The sequence below is a fragment of the Clinocottus analis genome, unplaced genomic scaffold, assembly GCF_023055335.1.
Source record: "Clinocottus analis isolate CAN_PGR_092001 unplaced genomic scaffold, fCliAna1.0.p SCAF_6, whole genome shotgun sequence".
Taxonomy (NCBI): Eukaryota; Metazoa; Chordata; class Actinopteri; order Perciformes; family Cottidae; genus Clinocottus; species Clinocottus analis.
In genome coordinates this window covers 7,861,179-7,877,276 of record NW_027176218.1, presented here as the reverse complement: position 1 = coordinate 7,877,276, position 16,098 = coordinate 7,861,179, and the positions used below count along the sequence as shown (strand labels likewise).

Below are 16,098 nucleotides of genomic sequence, written 5' to 3'. Positions count from 1 at the left end.
ATCTCAGACTCTCTGAGACATTTAGCTTCTGCCTGTGAAGCTGTGATTGATTGTTTCACAAACACGACAACGAAGGTGAAGTCAGTGTGAACAGATTTAGATAGACCGTGAAGAAATATGTGCAAAAGTGAAAGGTGGTTGTTCAGGTAAACACGGAGCGGATGAGCAGAGGAAGGATGCTTTTATAGATCTGCTTCTGCATCCGATTCTTTGTAAGCCTACAGACTTTGATCTGCTTTGGGAGGAATGAAATCCTCTGATTGGCTGATTGAACAACCTTAAAAAGAACGCGGTTCATGTTTTTCTGCCCAAACAAAGGAAGTCAGGCAGAAAATAAAGATTAGAAGAGATGTTTATTTATACTTGAGTCCATTTGAAGATGTTTATTCTGCTCCAACAGTGACATGTTCGAACCTTTTAGCCTGACATGTAGATACAGACATGCAGTTTGTCTCAAGTACTCTTCCCACGGGTTATAGAAGAATGCAGTGACTCACAGTTGCTAAGCTCTAATAAAACAAACCAGATAAAACTAAGGTGTGGCTCCACCTTGATAATGGAGTGAGACTGACACACCTTGTAACAGGAGTCCGCCATTCATGCTTAACGTCAAGATCAAATCTAGCATCAGGCACATTTGGAAAAACAGCACAGACAAAAGTCTCAAAGGCGATGATGCACTTGTGTTTACTTAATTATTAGAACAGGAATCTCCTTGTTAAATAAACTAATACATCTAATATATATATATATATATATATATATATATATATATATATATATATATATATATATATATATATATATATACTCATTAATCATAACGATATACTTCAAATAGCAAAAGAAAATTATACAATACTCATAATGCAGAATGACCCATTTCAGAATAAAACATAACTGCGTCATAACGGCGTTCGAACCCGCTGCCCGGCCCCTCTGTGTGGAGTTTAGTTGCCCGTCGGTGTGAATGTGAGGGTGAATGGTTGTCTCTGTGCCAGCCCTGTGATAGCTGGGTTTAACCTGCCTTTTGCTCAACGTCAGCGGGGATTCCAGTCCCTGTGCGTCCCTGAATAGTATAATAAGTTACAGATAACAGATGGATGGACTGGATTATAACTAGTGAGGCATTAATGTGTTCATCACTTTCATGTTGCAGCATGACATGGGCTAATTACAACTAATGTATCTAAGGGATAGCTAAATCCACAATGAGACAACATCATTTATTTGTTGATTTATGTTGTTGTATTAATAATCTGAATTTGAAAAGTAATGAGTAACTAGTAGCCTATAAAGTAGTGTAAAACCTAAATACTCAACTATAAGTACATACTTACTTACAGTACATGTTACATTTCCACCACTGTAAACAGCAGAGTGGTCACACTGGATGCCATGTGTCATTTTAGTGTTAATGAATTAGCCCGCTCACATTTAACTCTGTTAATAACTTTGACGTGACTCTACTGACCACAGTCATAGAGTTGTTATTTGACCTGGTTTATTCACACTTGTAATTACATGATGGGTCTTAATGACCAATCTATTTTAATGGTGATGAGACATTAATTTATTTATCCTTTTTTCAAGTGTATTTTCACAACTTTTACTTAACGCAGTGTTGTTTTCAGGTCATCTAATAAAATTCAATATTGCAAAGACAAAAAACAGGAGTAGGACAATTTATTAATATTCACTGATACTGATTTGATACCATTTTAAGATATTTTCCAATGAAACAATCCCTCCCACACATTTTACAGTCCAGTCCTTGTTTAATTAATTTTTTTAAAATAATATTAGTTCTTTAAGTTATTGTGTTTTGTTGTTGTTGGAAAACATACCATTGCTATATGGTTTAATGATAGGGCTAATTATACAACTTAAAAACACATTTACATGTAAAGAGACTCTAGGGGGAGGCAAGTATGCAACAGTTAAGGACTGCCGTAAACGCCCAAAGAAGACGCAAAAGACGCACCTGTGCGCCAGGTTGGCTCTGGGTTCACGGCTCCGAGGCTCCGCCTCTTACCGACGCTCGGCTCAGTGAGCGGTGAGCGCCTCTCGGTCGGTGCGCCTCTCACACTTTCAGCCGCGCAAACAACCTGCCCGCAACACGGTTTCTGCCCAGGCGCGTCCTCCTTCTTCCTAACTTCTTACCATGAGTATCGTGGCCTCAGAGACCGTGTTTTTGTCCGCCTTGCAGCCCAACACCTCGGTCACTACCTATGGACTCCCGTCTGACATCCAGCTCGGGAACGGGGGCGCCGCGCTGGACGAGATGGCCAGATCGCGGCGCGTGCACCAGCAGGTCCAGATGAGAATGGCGGAGAAGTCCACACTTCCGCGTCAGAACGGATCGACCACACAGTACGCCATGTCAGGTAAACGTCAAAAAAAAGAGAAAAAAAGCTTTGTTCTGCTTGGTGAAAGTATTTCTGCGTTAGGAGCGCAGTGAGCTGGCGAATGATTTGGGGCTGTGTAGGTAAAAGAGCTCTGAGCCCCCACATAGCTTCAGGTGCAGGTGTCTGACACAGGTCAATTAGTTTATAGCATAATGATAACACCACGTCACACATCTGTTATGCCCATAATAGATGGATTTTAAACTATTATATCATCAGTCAGTCCTGTCTCCTTTGACCAAAACTCAAGATTGCTGAAATATAGTTTTAGGTGGTGTCTGGGATTGGGCTCCAGTGTGATGATATTGTTCTTTTCTTGTTTATCCCAATCCCTTTGTTTTCCCCTTTTTTTAGTCACCTCAGACAAGCAACACATGGAGATAACTAACAAATATTAAAATTTATGATCAGTCCACAGAATACTTTTGTTATTCATTTATAACTCTGTTGGTGCAGTATCCATAGCAGCCTGCAGTCAGTTTACAACCCAGAGATATTGAGTGAGCGAATATTTGTTTTATTCAGTCAATCATTACATACAATACAAAAAGGAAAGCCACAATATCCAGGCCACTATCATATAAGGCAAAGAAAACTAAAGTAATTTTAAAGTAAAACAATGTATTTACCAATTTTAAAATAGTGGACTTTAAGTCCCCTAAGTATTAAATTGTTTGACTAACTAATTTCAGTATTCCCCCAAAGTGACCCATATCTGCGGAAAAGCTTTTACCTTAAACAAGTATTGTTTTGTGTATGTCTGTTCCTGCGGGCCTCGTCAGCTCATCTAGGAATTTGTCCATTCAGCTGTTCTGCAGGTTTGGAGCAGACAAACCTGAAGCCCCTGCACTGTATGAGGTGAACGTGCACATGAGAAAGGGTTAATGTGTAACAGGCTCAAACAAGTGCTGCTTTCATGAACTTCCCCTGATAGCAGAGCGAGGTGAAAGCCTCCCTCTGTGGGATTGGGTTTCAGCTCTTTCTCGGCTTCAGAAGCTGAGGGTTGAAGAGATACCTGAGAGACGATGTTGTTGTGTCGTCTGCTCAAACAAGACGCATTGTCAGACGGTGTCTAGTCGCCTTAGGTGGCACGCAGACAAAGTCAGCCGACGTGGTAATGTCATGTATGAAGCGGTGTGAGACTCCCATAAAGGAAATTAAGGGTTTCCAGTAGAGCTGTGAATTTGTTTCCTCGACTGTTACAACACATTCGATGCATTTAAGGAGCTGAATTAGTGTCGAGCCACACATGGGCACAGTGTTGGTTTTGAAATGTAATTACTTAAACTTGCGCCTTCTTGATGCATAATGACATTTCCTTCACGTCACCTAACTGACTACAGGGAGCAGCTCAACATCAGCTTCTTGTTTTTATGACGTTTGAAAATCTGGGTTGTGAAGAAGAATCTTGTTCTCACTTGTCTGGTTTAAGCAGTTCCCCTGTAGGCTAACTGTCTCGAGGTAAAAACATACTGTTCGTGCCGTTTTTAATTTCGCAATGCCGAAGGAAATACGTCAACAAAATGAGTCACTGTCTGTTTTAGTTTTTTTACCTCCATCATGCTCAGTCTTCAACCAGACTCAGACTTCAACCAGACGTGACCGTATTGTATGAAGAACTTGGCTGAGCGGTGTTTTTGCACACTCCTTTGCCCTGGGTTTTGCCAGGAGTAAAACATCCAGTCACAAAATGCAGCCACGTCACATTCATTGTCTTTTGAAACCTGTACAAGAGGCAGAGAAGAACGACACAACAGGGAACGCTGCCATTTCAGTGGTTTGTGGTTTCAGAAGAGCTCATTATGAATGGGTGCACACATGAGAGCACCCAGAGGATTCTGCAAGGAATGCCTCCTCTTGTATTTTTAATGCTGCAACAATGATCCATGTATGGACTAATTGGCGTTCACAGGTGGGCAAGTTATGGCAGAAAGTGAGGGTGGAAAAAAACCCTGTAATGTTGTAACGTCTAACCTAAGTCCATATTTAACAGCTAATTTGAAAAAAAAAGAAAAAGAAAAGATCTGTTTTCAGGGTGTGCTTTCTGTGTGATGCAAAGGTGTGTTGGGCGTTGCCTCGGTTGGCTCATTTTCTTCTACACCAACTGGTTTGGTGTGTGTTTGTGTTTGTGTATTTGTGTGTGTGTGTGCTGCATAGAAACGTGAAGGTAGTTCACCCCTCCTCACATGGGAAATGTAAAACCTACAACATACACATGTTCACATGCCTTAACCTCAATACCGCATTAACCTTTAGCTCCCTTGTAATTAATTAGTTCCTGGCAGATAAGATCGTCTGAGGTCGTTGAGCGTACCATTTCATCGAGACGAAGGCATTCGTCAGTTTTGAATCATGATCGGTGCAGCCGCGATCATTGGCTCAAGCCTCGTGTCAGAACATGTTTCACATCTTCAAACACTGACTGCTGGCTGGCGGTTCTTTCAGTCAGTCTAGCACTAATCCATTGGATTGCAATTCAATTTTGTACAGCTCTGCATGATACCCAGAGGGTAAATCTTACTGACTTCGGTGACGATCTGACATTTCCTCTAGTGCCACCATGAAGTGTTCTTTGTAAACTGTAGATATGTATGTCTCCTTGAGGAGGATTCGTAATAACTTTTGTGACAAAGTTTCATCACACAACATCTTCAGGTCAATTAAATTGGTTAAATTCATGCAAATGTTAGCATGCCAATGCACTGAACTCTTGTTTGCAATTAGCATACAGCTCTTCTCAGGGTTTTACTTAAACTAAATGATAGGATGTACAACTAATTCCTAATGATGAGACATTCTTTAAACATAATTATACACCTAAATGGGTTCATACAGTGTAATATTGTGCTTTCAGTTGATGCAGTCCTTTGAGTTAATAAACTGTGGCTTAAGCATCACATGCCTGCTGTCACATTCTCCACTCACCTGTCAGATATTCTGTGTTCTGGTTTGAGAGCAAAAACGTCCACACACTCTGTGCTGAGCGCGCCAAGAGCGTCTTTGTGTTTGTGAACTGTTCCCTCTGAGTGAAAGTAACCAGAGACGTCACACCTGGTGACTGGTCGGGCCCTGCTGTTACAGACCGTGTGTGCAGTTACAACCAGAGTCTTCAGTGCAACAGGACACCTGCTATTCAAACTGTCTGACATTGTTGTAAATTAATGAAGTGTTACGCCTTGTTATGCCCGTCCTTAAAATTACCTCCACTGTGCCATTTTGTTTCATCAAAACAGATTGTTTTCATACTTTGACATTTTCCATCTCAGAAACTTATATGAGTCACATGGAATTAAACCAACAACAACCCAAAGAAATGTTAGTTAGTTAAAAAAAAGAAAAAAGAAGCACAGTGAACAAAAGATGAATAGGTACCTTTCACACAACATTCAGATGTGTGGGCAACACATTTTAAGCACGAGACAGCTTTCAGTTGTTTTGTGTTGTTTCTGCCTGAATCTGTTTCTAAACCAGCCACTGCATTTGACAGTGACGCTACTTTTTATAGGACAAGTGTATCAACTCTGCCATGATCTTCTAGTCATCAAATCCCCGTAAAGTGCTGAGGTGACAAATAGACTGCATGTTCTTATAAGGGTGTTAATCATTGCTCCTGCTCATACTGAAAGAACTCTTTCTAGTTTTGTTTTAGCTATTCAAAATAGCTATTCTAAATTCTAAATACCAGACATTACAGTTCAGTAAAGCAAATACAACTACAACGACTTTACTGTATCTATTAATTCATAGTTTATGTTATGTTGTATACAAGGTGGAAACCAGTTTTTGTCTTTTAGTGAAGCTTCATTTTATTACAGTTGTATCATTGATATCAATAATAATAATAACTTTATTTATCAATGTGATATTGTATGAGGTATTCATCTGTTCTGTTTCCCTGCTTCCCTCCAGACTACGGTGGTGGTTCAACTATGAAATATCAAACCTACAACCCAAACTACAGCTCTAAATCCTCCTACATGTACTCGGGCTCCAAAACAATGGTGAGCACTGTGTCACTGTTTCAGCATCTGCTCTCACATGTCACGTACAATTCCAGCTGATCGTGTAATGTGTCGTATAAACTCTTCACTGGCCCTCTGCTAGTGCCACAGTGGGTCACAGAGGACACGGCATGTGTGGTATTTCACAGTACGCCGTGATCAGATCAGGTCAGAGTTTCAAGTCCACCTTCTAGATTCCTCCATTTTAGGGATTTAACAGGAAAACATTGGCTTTGTAGCACAGATGTTTGAGCTCTGAGCTTAACCTGAAGCTGCGTTATGGAGCCATCCTGCTTTTGAATGTGTCCATATCTGGTATCTGAGTCGATAATAATGTCCTCATCTCCTAAACAAATGTACGTTTGTATGAGGAAGGCAAATACATTTTTGTTAAGATGCTGTGACAAATTCACCCACACATATACAGTTCATCTGAACTCTGGTTGCACATTTACAGTTACTTTTCTTCCTCAGGCTCCACGCCTATCCCAGAGATCAGGCTTCAGCAGCCAGTCCACCGGCCCAGATATGGCCCAGATGCACAGGATCACTGTAGGTGGAGGAATGAGCGGCAGAGGTGGTGGAATGGGCGGTGGAATGGGCGGTGGAGGTGGCGGCGGCGGCGGTGGCGGTTATTATCGAGAAGACATGCGCTTGGGCGGCTACCAAGGTGTCGCCAGGCAACAAAGCCGAATGGACCCAGAGCCCCTCTCCATGCACGCCGTGCGGCAGTATGCGGCGCAAGTGAATCCCTGGATGGTGGATGGCAGCGATGCCGGCAGTTTGGTCTCGGACCGCGAGGCCACTTTCAACCGCCAGTACGCTCAAAGCGCAGTCAACGGCTACACCGGCCAGGTGAAGCAAGAAGGCACCATGACCTTTACGTCGCCCATGCGCCGATCTCTTAGTGGCACTCTTTCCCGCGGCGGAGGGATGACAGGAGGAGAGACAGAGTTCACTCAGCAACAATCCTACAAAGGCCCGGCCCACCGCACTATTAACAGGATTACAAACCGAAACCGGATGAGCATGGGCTCCATGTCGGGGCAGCAGACCATCCAAGGTGGGAGCGTCTATGGTGGAGGGGACAGGGTGGACGGAGGGTTCATGGCCTCCGGCGTGACCTCTGCTTCCCATGGGAACCTAATGCAGCGTTCGGGCACCATGTCCCGAGCCATGTCAATCAGAAGCATGAAGAGTGTGGGCAGGGGCGCAGACATCTACGATGGGCAGATGGAGATGGGAGCCAGCATGGGCAACCTTAGCGGGTGAGACACTCAAATAACAGCAGAGTCACCCGTTACTTCTGCTCACATTCACAATAGTGATGTTTATTTACTGATCAAATCTTTAGCGTGTACGAACATTAAGTTGATTCTACTAATAAGTAATGGTTGTGGAGGCAAAGCCTGCTATACAGGAAACTAATCCTCTAGGCTAAAGAGAGCCTCAGTCCCTCTATTGTCAAAAAACCACTGAAAACCCAACAATGAGCCACACTTTTGGACTGACATGTCCCTTTGTTACAAGTAACATGGGCACGTAGTTTATCTTGAGTCAGTCCCACATTCGCTGTCCAGCTGCGGTAGAATCTACTCGCACACCAAATGTGTGACATCCGCTGCTGAAAATGTTTGAATGAAGCCAGCTAAAGACAACAATATTAAACTTGAGTATTTTGTTCATTAGGAACAAATGGGTTTGTGCTTGCAAAGCAAAGACAGGGTAGAGAGATACGAAGGTATTGGGAGACAGACAAAATCATAATTGCTTTGAGTCTTTTCATTATATTTCTTGACAATAACAAAAATAGGGAATCATGCCATCCTTATCCTTTTAATCAGTTTCAAAATACACTATAACAGAGATCTGTGATAAGCTAGTGAATGTGATACACCAGAATAATGGAGTCAGAGCTTTCATGTGTCAGGAGTTTTAGAGAGGGAGTGTGCAATATGAGCACTGTATTTCATAAGAGTGCGTGTTGGGAGTAGGCTCCTTAGCGGCAGAACTGGTTTTGGGTGTGGCAACTCAGTTCCAGGCCATGACATTTCACACATCCCACGTGTGTGGTGAGTCAAGCGGATTCACAGACCACTGTGTGAAACAAATCGTCTACAAATAGTTACTGTTGCTTTTCATTCAAGCATCCAAAAGACATATTTTATGATACCAAACATGACATCAGGGTGCCATAATTCAAATGTTTTAGATTCTTTGTTTGAATATGTTCTTTTGATCCTTCGCTAGGATCAACACCTTGGACATGGCCACCGCAGTGCAACACCTAAGAGACCCCGACCTTAATCTGCAGGTCCTCGGTGCGGCCTACATTCAACACGAGTGCTACAATGACAGCGAGGCCAAAGACGAGGTAGCTGAAACCAATTCAAATTGTGGTTAGATTTACTCTGGGCTTTTCTTCTCTGCAGTCCCTCATTGAGAAACTCAGACATGAAAAGCAGTTTTGTCTTCTGCTCTGGTGTGCTCCAGTTGAATAGCCGCTGCCCTGAACCAATGTTGAATGGCAGACGTACAATATCGGGAACTCTTATTTCACGTGACAGAGAGTTCACTCACTCAGTTCGGTCATGTACTTTAAGCTTGTTGAGGTTATTTTGAACTTGAGTTCAACGAAAAGCCATCCAGATGATTTAAAAGTCAGACTTTTGGGTAAATAAACACATTCGCTTTCTTGCTGAAAAGTAGAGAAGAAGCTTGATACCACTGCTTGTGCAGCAAATCTGAAGGTAGAGCAGCCGGTTAGCTTAGCTTAGCATAAAGACTGGAAAGAGAGGGAAACAGCTAGCCTGGCTCTGTCAAAAGGTAACAAAACAGTCTCAGCCCCTCATTTAATATGTACCATACAGACATGAGAGTGATATTATCCTCATCTTCCAAAGTTTTACCTTTCCTTTTAAAGCCCCTATGTCACATTTTGGCCACTCCTAGTGGTGACAGCTATGCTATATAATAATGCTATAATCACGTATATATTTTTTTAGAGGCTTCAGTAAATTATATATTTTTTGAATCACCTAATCACTTAAACTACCAAAACAGTAAATGTTCTAAGCACAATGTTTTTCTTGCCACTTGGTTTCTAGGTGCGTCGCTTGAAGGGCATTACTGAGCTGGTGAAACTGTTCAACTCCGAGAACCAGGAAGTGCAGCGTTATGCCACTGGCGCCACACGCAACCTCATCTATGAGAACATGAACAACAAGGTGGCCCTGATTGAGGAGGGTGGCATTTCACAGCTGGTCGAGGCACTCAAAGAATCTGATGAAGAGCTCCACAAAAACATCACCGGTAGGAAAATCCTGATCACAGGAATAAAAATAACAAACATGACACAACAATCACAGTTGGTCTCAGACTGCCTGTTTTGGACTTTTTCCTCAAGGGGAAATTAATGTAAATTAGTATGTAACAATATTTGGATGCAACATTATCTGGACAGCAGTGTCCTTGAAATTATTTCAGCACACAGTAGCTTTTGAGATTGATATTATTCAACTAACAAACAGGATGATGGTGGCAAGCTGTAACTGGTCACTTTTACAAGAATCCACAGATTATGAGCATTTACTGTAACTGAATTAAAGTTTGAGAAGTTTGCACTTTCAGCGACGTAAGAGATGTTATTATTTTACTCAGAAGAATGTTTTTGTTTGTCATTCCTCCACATTAATATCAGAGTTCAAGTTTCCAGTTGACCTTTAGCACTTTCACACTTTCACATTCACACAAGTTCATTCTCTTGTCTTTATTCACAATTTTCTGTTGTCAGCAGAATCGGCAGACATACTTTCTCATAAAACAGACACTGAATTCTTCATAGTGTGGATATTTGTATGACATGTAGTACACTGAGTCAGTTGGACTTTTCTGTAGGGTGTGTGAGAAGGGGGGATAAAGGCGTGTATGGGAGTTGTCTGGGCCTGCAGACTTACAGTATATCTCCTCCGTTTATGACTGATGGCCTTGCCACTCATTCCTTTAAGCCGTTACACCTTGATTCGTATCAGCAAGTTCAAAGGGGGAAAAAATACCAGAGCAACTGCAGTTGTGCACTTTTTTTCTCGGTAGTTTGACAAAATGTGACACAGAGAGCTAATCTGACCCACATAATGCAAACTAATTTTAAAGTGTGACTGTCATTTGAGTTTCTCTTAGAGGTTTTGAAAGGAATTGCATATGTCCAAGTTCAACATTTTGTACACTTTTATACCTCCTTGTGTTGAGTTAGAGCAGAAGTTTCAGGTCTAAGACGGGTATCTATATTTTCATCTAACTCTCAGCAACAAAGCTAATTTACCAAAGTTTCTTATCCATATCTATGTTTTTATTTGTGTTCAACCTGAAACTGAGAATCATTTTAATTGCGTTACCGAAGAATGAGCATGTTGCACCGCCATGTTTCTACAGTAGCCCAGAAGGGACAAACCATTTTTACATGACCCACTGCTCCTTCAAAACTGAGGTTACCGTAAAATAATGGTAATCTCCAAGATTAAAGTTTAAAAAAATCCCATTTTAAACATTAAATAAGCTACATACATATGCAAAATGAAGCATGAATGTCCATTTTGCTGACTCTCCACTGGTGTGTCTCTGTGCAGGTATCCTGTGGAACCTTTCATCCAAAGACAACCTGAAGGAGAAACTGGCTCGGGAGATACTTCCTGAGCTGACTGATAAGATCCTCATCCCTCTGTCAGGCAGCGCAGACTCTGAGGGCCTCCAGCACTCTCCCTCTGAGGCAGACATCTTCTACAACACCACAGGATGCCTCAGGTTGCTCCTTTGTTAAAATACATCTCTGCGTCTGCTTTTTTCTCCCATGATCACATTTGCATTTTGGGAACTTGTTCTGGCAGGACACTCTAACTCAAGTATTACCTCTGTTCCTTTACCACACCCATCCCTTTTCAACTGTTGTTTGCAAAAGCCTGCGTCACTCCAGCCTCCAGTTGCTTTGGCTGTGCTTTGTTTATGTGCACCCTGGAGGGTGTTTTTCTCCAAATGTTTCACTATCGGTTGTTTTTTGCATGACATTTATCGTGCATTAAAGTGCATAATAACATGCAGGATTTCTGGCTGGATTTGATAACCTAAAATATCTCTCTGACCCCACACTTTGCTCTGTGTGTGCTCAGGAATATGAGCTCTGTGAACGAAAAGACCCGTCAGCAGATGAGAGAAACACATGGACTAGTGGACTCTTTGGTGGGCTACATCAATGCCTCCCTTGATGAAAACAAGACAGAAGACAAGGTGAGACAAGACTAGATGGAGCTGAATTCAAGCTGCTGTTTCTGTTCACACCAAGGCTTGTGTATTTATTTGTCTTTGTGTTTGCGTGTGTGTTTTTCTTAGGGGGTGGAAAATTCAGTGTGTGTCTTGAGGAACCTCTCCTACCAGCTCTACAGTGAGATGCCTCCATCAGCTATGATGCGCCTGGAAGGACCAACCAGAGGTCAGGACTCAGGGAAGGGCGAAGCCATTGGTTGCTTTACACCTCAGAGCCGGAAAGCCAAAAATGTAAGCATATGTGAGATTAATCCCTTAGCTTCTTGTGTGTACAGATCGGATTCATCCATCTCACCAGTGTGTCCTTGTTTCTTCCGTCCTCTGACAGAGAAAGAACCAGGATCTCTCCACTTTTACCGAGGTCGCTCGGGTGCCAAAGGGCATGGAGTGGCTGTGGCACCCGCAGATAGTGGGGTTGTACAAACGTGTGATGCAACAGTGTGAGATCAACTCCACCACCCGCGAGGCAGCTGCCGGAGCGCTGCAGAACATCACAGCTGGCGACAAGAGGGTAAGCTGCAGATTTGTCAGTTTGCCTATAAAAATCATTCAAATAAAACAATCTTTTAGAAGTTTGTCCAATATATAATTTGGCCCTCTTTGCCCTGCAGTGGGCCTCTGTGCTGAGCCGGGTGGCTCTGGAGCAGGAGCGCATCCTGCCAGTGCTGCTGGACCACCTGCGTACCAGCAATGATCTGGAGCTGCGTTCTCTCACAGGCCTCCTCCGAAACCTGTCCCGCCACGCCAAAGATAAGAATGACATGGGTCAGTTGTTGTTGCTTTTTTCACCAGTGTTGCTTCACGATATTATTGTTGAAACGTAAATAGCACTGAAATTATAGCGTGTCACTTTTGCTTTTTACTTTAAAAAGCATTTTTTTCTGAATTTCTGCGGCATCACTTCTTTGACATTTAAAAAAAATCACACCTGCGTTGAATTCAGACACTAAAATTAAACATCTGGGATATACATAATAAGCAAGAAAAAGCCTAGAACAGAATTAAACAATCATCTGCTTATAACATCAAATTTTAATTATTAAAAGTGAAGGAATAAAATGCTGAATATCTCTTTAAACTGTGGCGTGAATGTACAGCAGGATTGATCCCATTGCAAATGGCAATTATCTGATCGTTAAAATAAATCTTAACAATACGTACTATTTTATCTCCAGCTACAAAGGTGGTGAACAACCTGGTGACCAAGCTGCCTACTGATGGATACCAGAAGGAGCCCTCCAGCGAAGTGACGGTCAACATCTGCGGCGTTCTCAATAACCTTGTGACCAGCAGCACCGTAGCTGCCAGAGACATCACCTTCTTCGATGGCCTGCAAAAACTGGTCGGCATCAAGAGCTCACATGACAACAGGTGAGTGGTTGAAGGGGAATTGATTTATCATGTCAAACTAGTTAATTGTGTACTTGACCTTATACAGAGGTTTGCACATTGTCATGACATTTTATGTTGAATGTTCAAATACTATTGCCTGTGTTCTGAAACCAGATCATTTGTACCAAGCATTCACTGTGGATGAATCTGTTTTTCTAGCACTGGGAAGACCAAAGCAGCCAGAGCAGCAGCCACGGTTCTCAGCAACATGTTCCAGTACAAGAAACTGCACAAAGACTACAAAGCGGTAAGAGACTACAGTCGAGCTCTGCATAATCAAAGAAAACTGAGAGGGAAAATCAATAATGCGTCAAAGCATCAGTTTTTGAAAAGAAAGTCTTTTGTGAGTTCCTGCAGCGTTTTTAAGTGTCACTAATATTCCGGTACTCTCGAAGGGTTCAGATAATTCATTGTATGATGTTATTGTGTGATATCGATCTGTCAAATGACACAGATTTGAACCGTGAACAATTATGCTGAAAACACAAATAGCCCTTTATCTTTAAGCATTACCAGCTCATATCGATGGAGGACTATACTGCACATTACAACATCTCTTTGAAGGACTTAAAAGTATTCTCCAGTATAGAAAATATATGAAAGAAAAAATAAATAAAACATAAGTAACTTTGTGCATGTTTTTTTTAATGACAGTGGTCTCAGTTAAGTACAAAAATCCCTTTCTCAAAAGTCACCTGGAGTCTAACACGACCAGAACAACTAGCTGGATTCTGTATGTCGACTGAAGATCAAAAGTCAAAACTCAGTGGAAATGTTTTCTCTTCACGGAGCCCCACCCTCATTCTTATTGAATGTGTGTTTGTTTCTGAGTGTGAAAAAGAGTGAGAGTGACGGAGAGTGTGCGTGTGTGTGCGTGTGTGTGTGTGTGTGTGTGTGTGTGTGTGTGACGGATGACATTCCTCTCTCTCTGCAATTCTCTTGTCAGTTAGTTGACTCAAGTTCAAAACCTATATATTTCTGACAGTTAACACTGCATGTCTTTCAACACACACACACACACACACACACACACACACACACACACACACACACACACACACACGCCCACACAAAGGCGTGTCCATGTCTTGGGCAGGGTCAGGTGTTGTACACTTTCTGCCTTTTGCAGATCCCAACTTGCCTCTCCCCAAAGGTGTGGTGTTCATCCTATTTCTCAACAAACAAGTCCCAGCAGAACTAAAAAATGCTTCAAAGCTTATCTTACATACATTTGTATACTGAGATACCTGCAACGCATTCTGTTTCAAAGAAATGCGTACAATCAAGATTTAAGCTATTCAAACACTGAATAACTCTGAAATGAAATTTGTTCAATCAAGTCCAGATCTTACTGTAGGTCAAATGTCAAAATCAAGAGTGCTTTTGTTTAGAAGAATGACCTTTTTTACACTTTGCATGTGTCATAACACTATATTGTTTGTTTCTTTGTGTTATAGAAAGGGTTCACACGACCAGATTTTGCAGACATGACGATCTAAAACAAAAGTAACGCCGTACAAGTTCACGTCTTTACCAGTGATCAGGCCAGCACTGCACCAGCCGCAGGTGGAGTAAAGAGACTGTTTATATTCTTCAAAGATAGCGTAGGTTCAGGTCTTATGTGCCATATTTTATGATGACAACATGGACACGCAAGTGATGGAGGATCTGCCCGACGGAAAAGGACTTGTGTATTTTTAAAACTCAACGGACAGTTTAAGGAATGTGGATCCGGTACGCTGGACTATTGATGGACTTTGATACAGATGTGTGCACCTTACCCATGTACTCTCTTTGTTTGAACACTGTATGTTTTAGTTTGGAATCAGGGATTTCTTATCTGTCGGAGCAACATGAATTCATATGAAACTTTTTGTTTCTGCCAGTTGAGCAACTGTTAATGGGCAACATGGTGGACACTTGTGCCATGTTTCCTCACTGTTGCACCACAATCACAGCAGGAATGCCAATAAGTGTACTTTTGTAAATATTGCTCCTTGTTTTACACAGAAATCAAATGTTTTATATATTGCATTTGAACGCTTTGTATTCATAGATTTTAAAGAGATAAATATGTGTATGTCAATGAGTCTGAATTATAACATAGATATGATTGAACCAAACCACAGGTGATCTATATACATGTGGATCTTTGATTCAGAAATCTGTTTATAATCAAACAAAACTCATGGAGTACTATGAGTTCACCAGTGATGAGAAGTATACGATCCTAACTTTTATGTTAGAACATGTTATGTTAGAGGTCTTATTGCTAAATCTATCACTTCACATTCAAGTTTAATATTTTATTTTTTGTGTGTAACGTGTAGGTATCGATACAAAACTCGTAGTTAAATTGATCTCCAACTCATAGTTATTACTGTCCTGTGGCATAAATGGTTCACCCTGTATTTCTGTGTGGATTCTCAATGTTTTATATTTGCTTTTAATTTGTGTACAGGCAGGTGTATCATCTGGATATTTTTCAGCTAATAAAGTTACAGATTCAGCTCATTTGGAAGTGAAATGTGATTTTTAAGCGTTTCCTGTGTGTGTGTGTGTGTGTATGTGTGCTGCAGCGTATGCTGCGACTATAATAGAGTGACACTGAGGTGGTAAAATGTCGGCCACTCCCTGTTTACATATTTGCTCCTGCTCAGACAGGAACAATACCACGCCTTCCCAGCTGAGCCCTTGTTTAGACTCTTATTTCATTGCAGGTACTGTAATCATTTCTACACGAGGACAAAGATCATCAGTCCCTACGAAGAGAAATAACCCAGTATTTGGTCAAACTGCTTTATTAGTGAGATTGCAGTGTTATCAGTCTGTTTACATCACACACAGAAACCTGGCGGTACATAAATATCAAGAACTATGAGTTCTTTAGTCATGACCTGCTTCAGTTGACTTGTATGCAAACAGATACCAGTGTTCTGGGTTCAAATCTGACTTCATATTTCCATTACATTAAGTTTTTT

General features: G+C 41.6%; 1 protein-coding gene across 1 annotated transcript; it reads left to right on the top strand.

The window, feature by feature from the left end:
- The first annotated feature begins 2,156 nt into the window (after positions 1-2,156).
- Positions 2,157-15,622, top strand: pkp3a (plakophilin 3a). Its single transcript, XM_068603724.1, has 13 exons — positions 2,157-2,387; positions 6,318-6,409; positions 6,884-7,677; positions 8,660-8,783; positions 9,517-9,721; positions 11,035-11,209; positions 11,572-11,689; positions 11,792-11,956; positions 12,054-12,236; positions 12,337-12,490; positions 12,901-13,096; positions 13,277-13,364; positions 14,575-15,622. Exons 1-13 carry the CDS (start codon positions 2,165-2,167, stop codon positions 14,614-14,616), a joined length of 2,559 nt encoding a protein of 852 aa, XP_068459825.1. The 5' UTR covers positions 2,157-2,164; the 3' UTR covers positions 14,617-15,622.
- The last annotated feature ends 476 nt before the right edge of the window (positions 15,623-16,098 follow it).

What these genes read in the sequence shown, in the direction of transcription:
- pkp3a (XM_068603724.1), top strand. Translation starts at nt 2,165, where the DNA reads ATGAGTATCGTGGCCTCAGAGACCGTGTTTTTGTCCGCCTTGCAGCCC. An exon ending in CACACAGTACGCCATGTCAG is followed by an intron (nt 2,388 to 6,317) that starts GTAAACGTCAAA and finishes GCTTCCCTCCAG; the next exon opens with ACTACGGTGGTGGTTCAACT. An exon ending in AACACCACAGGATGCCTCAG is followed by an intron (nt 11,210 to 11,571) that starts GTTGCTCCTTTG and finishes GTGTGTGCTCAG; the next exon opens with GAATATGAGCTCTGTGAACG.